Source organism: Nicotiana sylvestris, chromosome 2 (assembly GCF_000393655.2).
Source record: "Nicotiana sylvestris chromosome 2, ASM39365v2, whole genome shotgun sequence".
Classification (NCBI taxonomy): domain Eukaryota; kingdom Viridiplantae; phylum Streptophyta; class Magnoliopsida; order Solanales; family Solanaceae; genus Nicotiana; species Nicotiana sylvestris.
In genome coordinates this window covers 49,978,599-49,990,253 of record NC_091058.1, presented here as the reverse complement: position 1 = coordinate 49,990,253, position 11,655 = coordinate 49,978,599, and the positions used below count along the sequence as shown (strand labels likewise).

At 43.1% G+C, this 11,655-nt stretch overlaps 1 protein-coding gene across 1 annotated transcript; it reads left to right on the top strand.

Annotated features, from left to right (window-relative positions):
- The first annotated feature begins 11,032 nt into the window (after positions 1 to 11,032).
- On the top strand, positions 11,033 to 11,407 carry LOC138884901 (uncharacterized). The gene has a single exon (XM_070165765.1). It carries the CDS (start codon positions 11,033 to 11,035, stop codon positions 11,405 to 11,407), a length of 375 nt encoding a protein of 124 aa, XP_070021866.1.
- The last annotated feature ends 248 nt before the right edge of the window (positions 11,408 to 11,655 follow it).

The window sequence follows — 11,655 nt, the reverse complement described above, 5'->3', positions numbered from 1 at the left end:
CACGATCTGGATTTTCCACCCTCGAGAGTCGTGATGGCACCTACTGGTGAAAGCTAGGCATGCCAAATTATTCTAATTACTTAACCTTTTCCAGTTTTAAACCATTATCAGTGATGAGTAGATATCATGCAAATAGCGAAAATGACTAAGCGGAAGACAAAATCTGATAATTAATCTTAGTACAAACTGCGGAAGTCTAAATACAACTCTACCCAGAATTTGGTGTCACAGTTTCACAGATGGTCTAAGAATACTACATACAAAGTCTAAAAGATAAAATACACATTGTTTCTGAGATGAGTAAAAGAAACAGGATAAAGGAAAGATCGGAGGTGATGCCAAGGCATGCGGACGCCTACAGGACTACCTCGGACGCCTACAAGACTACCTCGGGTCGCCTATTGGACTGAAGACAGAAACCTCACTGCAGTACGAAGTCTATAACACTGGGATCTGCACAAAAGAGTGCAGAGTGTAGTTTCAGCACAAGCGACCCTACTAACCTCGGGGAAGTAGTGACGAGGCTAGGACCAGACTACCAAATAAACCTGTGCAGTCATATCATAAATAGCAGAAATAGAAGCAGACAATTGCAATTAAAATTGGCCGGGGGAAAGATGCTGCGGGGAGTAACAGATAACAAAAGAATATCAAGAGGAATATAAAGAAACTGAAATCCAATTACTAACAAGGATAGGGAAAACAAATGCAGAGTTCACGTTAATTTCACATCTCGTTGCAGGCGTGCAACGCAATCCCGTTTCATTTATCTCTTTGCAGGCGTGCAACCCGATCCCATTTCATATATCTCGTTACAGGCGTGTAACCCGATCCCATTTCATATATCTCGTTGCAGGCGTACAACCCGATCCCATTTCACATATCTCATTGGAGGTGTGCAACCCGATCCTATTTCATATATCTCGTTGCAGGCGTGCAACCCGCTCCCATTTCACATATCTCCTTGCAGGCGTGCAACTCACTCTCATTTCACATATCTCGTTGCAGGTGTGCAACCCGCTCCCATTTCATATATCTTGTTGCAGGCGTGCAACCCGCTCCTATTTCATAAATCAACAACAATCACAAAAGAATACCGGCAAGGGAACAATTATATTCCAGCAACATCCTGGCAAGGGAACAATAATGATAATAACATCCTAGCAAGGGAGCAATAATGATAATAACATCCTGGCAAGAGAACAATAATGATAATAACATGTGAAGCGCAATAAACCACAACGAAGTCATAACAACTACAATACAAGACTTATGGGCATGCTTGACACCGACGTATAGATATTCATCACCATTCCTATGTGTCGTACTCCACAATTAACACGTAGCAAATAAGACACAACTCCTAATCCCTCAAGCTAAGGTTAGACCGAACACTTACCTCGATGCCACGAACACAATTCAAGCCTCTACTATCGCTTTACCTCTTGATTCCACCACCAATTTGCTCGTATCTAGCCACAAGTTACTTAATTACATCAATAAATGCTAAATGAATCAATTCTAATGCATGAAAATGATTTTTCTTAAGTTTTACCCTAAAAGTCAAAAATTGTCTCCGGGCCCACATGGTCAAAACCCGAGTTCGAACCAAAACCCGATTACCCATTCCCCCACGAACCCAAATATATAATTTGTTTTGAAATCGGACCTCAAATCGAGGTCCAAATCCCCAATTTTTGAAAAACCTAGGTTCTACCCAAAACACCCAATTTCCCCATGAAAATCATTGATTTTGAGTTGAAATCATGTGAAAATATGTTAATGATTGAAGGAAACGAGTTAAAATTGACTTACAATCGATTTGGAAGAAGAGTTGTCTTTGAAAAATCGCCCAAGAGTGTTTTGGTTTTGAAAGAGTGTGAAAAATAAAAGATTTTCGGCTAAGTTATAAAATTGCAGGTTGCAGATATGGGAATTGTGACTAGGGTTCGCAATTGCGAATCCAAACTTCTTCTAAGTTCGCATTTGCGAAAATGGGCTTGCATTTGCGATCTGGGAAATGCGACCAACATTTCGCATTTGCGATGACTGGCCACAAGCTGGGGTATCGCATTTGCGATTAAAACACTCGCAATTGCGAGATAGGCTGGCCTGGGCTATTTTCGTAATTGCGACATAGCCCTCGCATTTGCGAGCCAGGCTTCGCAAATGCGAAGTCTGCAGACCTGCACAGAAACAGTTGAAGCCTACAATTCCTTAAGTCCAAAATCCACCCCGTGGCCTATCCAAAACTCACCCGAGCCCTCGGGGCTCCAACGCAAACATGCACATCAACCTAAAAACACTATACAGACTCGATCGTGCATTCAAATCACTAAAATAACATCAACAACTATGAATTTAACATCAAAATCATGAAATTTCTCAAGAACTTTAAATTTTTCAATTTTCTCAACTAAGATCCGATTCACGTCGTTTCAAGTCCATTTCTTACCAAATTTCACAGACTTATATTAAATTACATATAAGACCTGTACCAGGCGCCGGAACCAAAATATGGGCCCGATACCATCAAGTTTTAATCACATTTCATTTCAGAAAACAATTTTCTTTAAAAATTCATTTCTCGGGCTTGGGACCTCGGAATTCGATTCCGAGCATACGCCCAAGTCCCATATTTTCCTATGGACCCTCCGGGACCATCAAATCATGGGTCCAGGTCCGTTTATCCAAAATGTTAACCGAAGTCAAATTAATTCATTTTAAAGTCAAAATTCATTATTTTTCACAGATTTTCACATATTGGCTTTCTGGCTACGCGTCCGGACTGTGCATGCAAATCGAGGTGATACTGAAAGAGGTTTTTAAGGCCTCAAAATACAGAATTCATTTCTAAAACAAGTGATTACCTTTTGGGTCATCACAAAACCACCGCATCTACGGTTTTCATTAAATTGCTAGTTATCGCATCTACGGTTAAAAACTCGCACCTGCGGTAGCGCAGGTGCACCCACGCCACCGCTTCTGTGGTTCCTAAGGTCTTCTACTTGGCCGCATCTGCAGCTGCCTTCTGCTTCTGCGATCATCGGACCTGCAGCCTCCCAACCACAGGTGCGGTAATGACAGAAACCAAATGTTTTAGCTGCAAAACTCCATTCCAAATTCTTCCATCACCCATCCGGAATCACCCTGAGGCCCCCGGGACCTCAACCAAAGGCACAAACAAGTCACATACCACCATTCAAACTTGTACCAATCTTCAAAACACCTTAAACAACATCGAATCACCCAAAATACATCGGATTCAACCCGAAGCTTCCAAAATCTTCTGAATTACGCTTTCGATTAAAAAGTATACCAAACCACGTTCGAATGACCTGAAATTTTGCACACACATCCCAAATGCCACCACGGAACTATTACAACTTTTGGAATTTCATTCCGACCCCTATATCAAAATCCCACCTATCAACTAGAAAACTCCAAAATCTCAATTTCGCCAATTCAAGCCTAAACCTTCCACGGACTTCCAAAATGTATTCCGATCATGCTCCTAAGTCCCAAATCATATAACAGAGCTAACCAAATCATAAAAATTCCAATCCGAGATCATATACAAATTGGTCAAACCATTCAAATTTCAAGCTTCAAACTGAGAACTGTTCTTCCAAATTCACTCCGATTACGCTGAAAACCAAAATCGACGATTTACATAAGTCATAATACATCACATGGGACAATTCATTCCCGAGAACTGGTGATCAAAGTGCAAAAACTTAAAACGACCGATCGGGTCGTTACATTGAATCGTCCCACGAACTGCTATGACTTATTAGTATCTTTTACTTTAATTTATAAATGAAAGTAAATTGTTGTTGCATAATTCTGTCACAACATGATATTCAAAGTTCAACCTCACTATCCAATTCCTACTTTGAGTTAAAAATATGTACATTAAGAAAAACCGTAAAAAAAATAAAAGGGAGTACTGTACCTGAGATGCATAATTGCAGAATGATTCAGACGCTTAGTGTCATCTCTGATTCGACACTATAACATATTAATTGAACAATGAAAAATTATAAAGAATGATTTTGGGTGCAATTTTCCCCGACAAATTGTTTGGTGAGAGTAAAAAGGGAACTGTACGTTCTTTTTAATCTAATATGCAAGGGGAGAATATCAGTTAGTTTTAAAACTGATCGTGAGGAAGGGGAATGGAAGAAGTGGGAATAGTTGGTGGTTTCTTAGTCTTCTTTGACGTTTTTGTTCAAATTCAAAGAAAAGAACTGCCCATAAACAAAATTTAAAACTATCAGCAAATAAAATTTTAAAATATCAGTTATTTTTTAAAAAAATTAATTTTTTTTTTTTTGAATTCTGAAAAAAAAAAGTGTCCTTTACATTTTTTTAAAAATAAATTTGAAACTCCAACAAAGTTGGAGAATTGTGCAAAAAATTAACATGTGTCAATTTAATATTATGCCATTTCTCATCATAACATTTCTTTGCCTCTCCTATTATATATAAATAAATTGAATTGTCCCATGAACTGTTATGCGAGAGAGTGGCAGCAAAAGCGACCAGAGGTATGTTTGACTGGGACCACAGAAGCGGCTAGGAGAACCGCATCTGCGATGTCGTAGATGCAGGCGAGGAACCACAGATGCGGATGGCTGGGAACTTAAGTGATTCCGCAGAAGCGGATGTTGAACTGCAATTACGGTACTGCAGATGCGAAAAGGTCTGGACAGAAGGTATAAATTGTCTTCTTCGCGAAATTTTGCTAAGTTTATCATTTTTGAAGACGGGAAAGAGGCTAAAGCATAGGATTTCAAGAGGACTCAAAGGATATCAGTTGGGTAAGTTCCCTAAGCTTAATTACTTGGGTTTAAGATCATTTTTCCATTGTTTAATCATAGTTTTAGTGGAGATTAAGGAAGAAAATTAGGAATTAGGGCTTGAGTTTAAGAGGCCTCTAAATGGGGATTTGAGGGATCATTTGGACTCTGATTTTAGCGTTCTTGATATGTATAGACTCGTGGAAGAATAAGGATTCCATTGATGTGGAAATTATCAAATTCCAAGATGTGGGCCCGAGGGTCAGATTTTGGTAATTTCGAGATTTGTGCCATTTATTGATTGTTTTTGCTTGGGCTTCATTCCATTAGCATATTTTGACATCCTCGTTATGATTTTGGATAGATTCGATACGAGTGGAAGCCGATTTGAGGGGCAAAGGCATCGCTAGCTAGAGATATGACTGGTTCGAGGTGAGTAATGATTGTAAATGATGTCCTGAGGGTATGAAACCCCGGATTTGCACATCGTAATGCTCTATTGAAGTGACGCACACGCTTGATGACGAGCGTGGGGTCGTGCACTATTGGGGATTGTGACTTAGTCCATACCGAATGACTATTTTACCGCGTATTTGACTGAAATCTATTTGTTATCATCATGATTTGGGCTGAATGCCATATTTGGGCCTTGCGCCAACTATTTGAACCCTTCAGGACTTTTACTAGTATTTCCTCACTATTTTGACTTTATACTTGAGCTCAGTCATATTATTTTCCACTGTTTTCATACTCAGCCATGTTTACTCAGTTTTAAGACTTAAATGATATTTTAAATGATGTTTGGGCTGAGAAACACTGTTTTACTATTGCCCGAGGGGTTTGTGAGGATTTTTGACTGAGTAAGGTCGAGGGCCTATGTTGTGAGGAAACATTTGATTCTGATTATGAGGCCAAGGGCCTGAGATATGTACGGCACGAGGTGGCTTGATTGATATGTGGCCGAGGGCCTAGTGATGATGCCACGAGGTGGCTTGATATTGCGCTTGGGCCGTAAGGGCCCCTCCAGGAGTCTGTACACCCCCAGTGAGCGCGGGTACCCATTGTCCGAGGGGCGAATTTGTTGATATTGTGCCCGAGGAGCGAACTTCTATTTGTTTACTTTACCTTAACTGCCTGTCAATTACCTGTTTACTTGTTGAAAAAGGATTGTTACTTAACTTTTCACTAGTTTACTGCTTTTAAATGATTTTACTGTTTCATTATAGAATGCCTTGTGTCTTACGTGTTTTCTTACTTTCAGTCGTTATTTACATTTGTTACTCACTAAGTTGGAGTACTCACTTTACTCCCTGCGCCCTATGTGCAGATTCAGGCGTAGCTGGTCCCGCTCCCGAGTGCTGATCATTCCAGCTTCAGGCGGATTCGAGAAGTCTTTAGGTAGTTGTTGGCGTTCGCAGCCCGGAGCTCCTCCCTATATCTTTTCCTTTATGTCCTTAATTCATTACAAAACTCTGTAGTTACTTTTGGGTGTTTAGTGTTGTTAGATGCTCGTGACTTGTGACACCCCGGTTAGGGCTGTGTTAGGTTGTACTTCCGCATTTTATTGATATTACTTGCTACTCTGTATTATTAAATTATGTTTTAGATTGTTTTCTTGTTTTTTAACTGTTTAATGTCGAATTGGGAATAGTTGACTAGCCTTGTCTTCACGAGAGGCGCCATCCTCGAGAGGCTACAAAACCTTTAGGAAAAACTTCACATTCTTGAAATTCTTGTCGTACGAATTTGTTTATCTGAGTGCTAAACTTCTATTGTTCTACTCCCTCACAGATAGTGAGGATACGCGCTACCGGTTAGGGTGGACGACCACCAGTACCACCGGTTGTGGCCACTAGAGGCCGAGGATGCGGTCGTGGTCACAGTAGGGGCAGAGCAGCTAGGGCAGCACTAGCAGATCCACCAGCTGCCCCAATTTAGGATCAGGTCCCAGTTATGGATGTTCTTGTAGCACCAGCTATGCCCATTGTGATTCCGGTCTTTAGGAGGCCTTGGCTCAGATCTTATCAGTTTACACTGGCCTAGCTCAGGCAGTTTCAACCACTACAGCTGCAGCTACTTCTCAGGTCGGGGGAGGCAATGAGACTCTCGCCGCTCGCACACCTGAGCAGGTCGTGCAGGGACTTCATATGCCAGGGGCACATCTAGCCCAGCCGGTTGCTGCTGCTTAGGACTATGTAGTTTCTGCTATGCCGGAGGATGAGCAGCGTAGGTTGGAGAGGTTTGGTAGACTGCAACCTCCGACCTTCAGTGGTGCAGAGGGCGAGGATGCCCAGGGTTTTTTAGATAAGTGTTAGAGGATGCTTCGTACAGCAGGTATTCTGGAGACCAGCGGGGTCGCTTTCACTATTTATTAGTTTTCTTGAGCTGCCTTCACTTCGTGGGAGGCTTTTGAGAGGCATAGGTCTGTTGGTGCAGCACCCCATACCTGGCAGCAGTTCTCCGTTCTCTTTCTGGAGAAGTATGTGCCGCAGTCCCACAGAGAGGAGCTGTGTAGGGAATTTGAGTGGTTGCGTCAGGGAGACATGACTATGATGCAGTACTAGATGAGGTTTTCCGAGTTAGCTCGTCATGCTATTTGGATGGTTCCGACAGATAGAGAGAGGATTATGAGGTTTGTTGATGGCCTCACTTATCAACTTCACATTCTCATGACTAGAGAGAGGGTGATTGGTGCTACTTTCAAGGAGGTTGTGGATATTGCCCGTGAGATTGAGTCGGTTCGTCGCCAGGAGTGCGAGGAGAGGGAGGCCAAGAGGCCTCGAGGATCTGGTAGTTATAGTGGTACTCCTTTGAGGGGTCAGTTTCAGCACGACAGAGGTCGTCCATTAAGGCATGCTCAGCCAGCTCGCCCAGGTTATCGTGGGGCATAATTAGGTTATGGTTCTTATAGTTCTCATCAGGTCCAGTCATCACTTAGTGCCCTTCCAGCTCAGAGTTCATCCCGTGCTCCATCAGTCCAAGGCTCTTCTATGCCGAGTGCATCTGCTAGTCATTCTGGTGTAAGGGGTTCCCTTCAGTCCCCTTCTCTAACACCTGGTAGTTGTTATGAGTATGGTGAGATGGGTCATATGTGGAGGTAGTGTCCTCATCGTCTTGCTAGTTCATCTCAGCAGAGGGGTCAGTCATCGGCTTTAGCGCTAGTTGCTTCATCACCACCCGCCCAGCCAGCTAGGACTGGGGGTCAGTCAGCTAGAGGTCATCCCAGAGGGGGAGGTCGATCAGGGGGCGGTCAGGCCTATTTCTATGCACTTTCAGGTAGACTCGATACCCTTACTTCAGATGTTATTATTACAGGTATTGTTTTAGTCTGCCACAGAGATGCCTCTGTATTATTTGATCCCGATTTCACCTTTTCTATCATGCTTTGCTCGTTATTTGGGTACGCCCCGTGAGTTTCTTGCTTTACCTGTTATTGTAGACCGTGCGTACCAGTCGTGTGTGGTGACTATTGGGGTTAGGAGACCTGAGTGGATCTATTATTACTAAACATGGTGGATTTCGATGTCATTTTGGGCATGGATTGGTTATCTCCGTGTCGTGCTATTCTGGATTGTCATGCTAAGACAGTTACATTGTCTATACCGGGTGTACCACGGATTGAGTGGCGAGGTATGATTGATTATGTTCCCAGTATAGTGATCTCATTCTTGAAAGCCCAGCGTATGGTTGGGAAGGGTTATCTTTCGTATCTAGCCTTTGTGAGGGAGGTCGGTGCCGAGACTCCTAGTATTGATTCTGTTCCAGTTATGAGGGATTTTTTCAATGTGTTTCCTGCAAACCTGCCGAGCATGCCACTGGATAGGGACATTGATTTTGGTATTGACCTAGTGCTGGGCATTGAGGCAATTTCTATTCCGTCGTATCATATGGCACCAGCGGAGTTGAAGGAATTAAAGGAGCAGCTTTAGGAACTCCTTGATAAAGGGTTCATTCGGCTTAGTGTGTCACCTTGGGGTAAGCCGGTTCTATTTGTGAAGAAGAAGGATGGCACTATGAGAATGTGCATTGATTATAGGCAATTGAACAAAGTAACAATTAAGAACAAGTCCTTTGCCTCGCATTGATGATTTATTTGACCAGCTTCAAGGAGCGAGAGTATTCTCCAAGATTAATCTCTGTTTAGGTTATCACCAGTTGAAGATCAGGGACTCGGATATTCTTAAGACAACTTTCATGACCAGATATGGTCATTATGAGTTCTTGGTGATGTCGTTTGGGCTGACCAATGCCCCAGCAGCGTTCATGCATTTGATGAACAGCGTGTTCCGGCCTTATCTTGACTCGTTTTTCATAGTCTTCATTGATGGTATTTTGGTATATTCGTGTAGTCAGGAGGAGCATGCGGAGCATTTGCGAGTTGTGTTGTAGAGATTGAGAGAGGATAAGCTCTATGCAAAATTCTCCAAGTGTGAGTTTTGGCTCAGTTCAGTGGCTTTCTTGGGGCACGTGGTGTCCAGCGAGGGTATTCAGGTTGATACGAAGAATATAGAGGCGGTTCAGGGTTGGCCCAGACCATCCTTGGCTACAGAGAATCGCAACTTTCTTGGTTTGGTAGGCTATTATCGCCGGTTTGTTCAAGGATTCTCATCTATCGCATCACCCTTGACCAAGTTGACTCAGAAGGGTGCTTCATTTGTATGGTCGGACAAGTGTGAGGAGAGCTTCAGAAGCTTAAGACAGCTTTGACCACAGCTCCAGTGTTGGTCTTGCCATCAGCTTCAGGTTCATATACCGTGTATTGTGATGCTTTGATAATTGGAATTGGTTGTGTGTTGATGCAAGAGGGTAGAGTTATTGCTTATGCTTCTCATCAGTTGAAGCCCTATGAGAAGAACCACCCCATTCATGATTTAGAGTTGGTTGTCATAGTTCACGCATTGAAAATTTGGAGGCATTACTTGTACGGTGTGTCTTGTGAGGTGTTTACTGATCATCGCAGCCTCCAGCACTTGTTCAAACAGAAAGATCTCAATTTGAGGCAGCGGAGGTGGTTGGAGTTGCTTAAGGATTATGATATCACTATATTGTACCATCCGGGAAAGGCCAATATGGTGGCCGATGCCTTGAGCCGAAAGGCAGTGAGTATGGGGAGTTTGGCATATATTCCAGTTAGGGAGAGACATCTGGTAGTTGATGTTCAGGACTTGGCCAACCAGTTCGTGAGGTTGGATATTTCGGAGCCTAGTCGGGTTTCTCGGTCTTCCTTGAATGATCGCATCAAAGAGTACCAGTATGATGATCCGCATTTGCTTGTCCTCGGGGACAGAGTTTAGCATGATGATGCTAGAGACGTGACCATCGGTGATGATGGGGTGTTGAGGATGCAGGGCCGGATTTGTGTGCCCAACGTGGATGGGCTTCAGGAGTTGATTCTGGAGGAGGCCCATAGCTCGTGGTATTCCATTCATCCGGGTGCTGCGAAAATGTATCAGGATTTGAGGCAGCATTATTGGTGGAGAAGAATGAAGAAAGACATTGTGGTATTTGTAGCTCGGTGTCTTGATTGTCAGCAAGTGAAATACGAGCAACAAATATCGGGTGGCTTGCTACAGCAGATGGATATTCCCAAGTGGAAGTGGGAGAGGATCACTATGGACTTTGTTGTTGGACTTCCACGGACTTTGAGAAAGTTCGATGCTATTTGGGTGATTGTGGATCGGCTGACCAAGTCAGCACACTTCATTCATATGTGTATTACCTATTCTTCAGAGTGGTTGGCAGAGATCTATATCTGGGAAATTGTTCATTTGCATGGCGTCCCAGTTTCCATTATTTCAAATATGGGTAGTTAGTTTACTTCACAGTTTTGGAGGTCTGTACAGCGAGAGTTGGGTACTCAGGTTGAGTTGAGCACAACTTTTCACCCTCAGACGGACGGGTAGTCCGAGCGCACTATTCAGATATTGGAGGACATGTTGCGTGCTTGTGTTATTGATTTCTGAGGGTCATGGGATAAGTTTCTACCTCTCGTAGAGTTTGCTTATAACAACAGCTACCAGTCGAGTATTCAGATGTATCCATATTAGGCTTTGTATGGGAGGCGGTGTAGATCTCCAGTTGGTTGGTCCGAGTCGAGTGAGGCTAGGCTATTGAGGACAGACTTGGTGCAAGATGCTTTAGAAAAGGTGAAGGTAATTCAGGAGAGTCTTCGTACAACGCAGTCGAGACAAAAGAGTTATGCTGACAGGAAGGTTCGGGATGTGTCCTACATGGTTGGTGAAAAGGTTCCATTGAGAGTTTCGCCCATGAAGGGTGTTATGAGATTTGGGAAGAAAGGGAAATTGAGTCCTCAGTTCATTGGGCCTTTTGAGGTGCTTCGGGGGATTAGGGAGGTGGATTATGAGCTTACTTTGCCACCTAGCTTGTCGAGTGTGCATCCAGTATTTCATGTTTCTATCCTCCAGAAGTATATTGGGGATCCGTCTCATGTTTTGGATTTCATCACGGTTCAGTTGGATTATGATTTGGCTTATGATGTGGAGCCAGTAGCTATTTTGGGTCGTCAGGTTCGAAAGTTGAGGTCAAAGGATATAGCTTCAGTGAAAGTGCAGTGGAGAGGTCGGCCCGTAGAGGAGGCTACCTAGGAGACCGAGCAGGAGATGTGGAGTAGATATTCTCACCTATTTGAGGCTTCAGGTATGTTTCTTGATTCGTTCACGGATGAACGTTTGTTTAAGTTGGGGAGGATGTGATGACCCGGCCAGTCGTCTCATGAGATACCACTCCATTTTTCCCATTTCTATTTCTTTATGCTTTGTTATCAGTGTTTTGTGGTATCAGGTTGGTCGGATCGAATCCAGAATGATTTTGGTAAGGTTTAAGACATTTAGTC

Bases quoted from the DNA above. Each gene is read 5' to 3' on its own strand.
- LOC138884901 (XM_070165765.1), top strand. From the start codon at position 11,033: ATGGTTGGTGAAAAGGTTCCATTGAGAGTTTCGCCCATGAAGGGTGTT.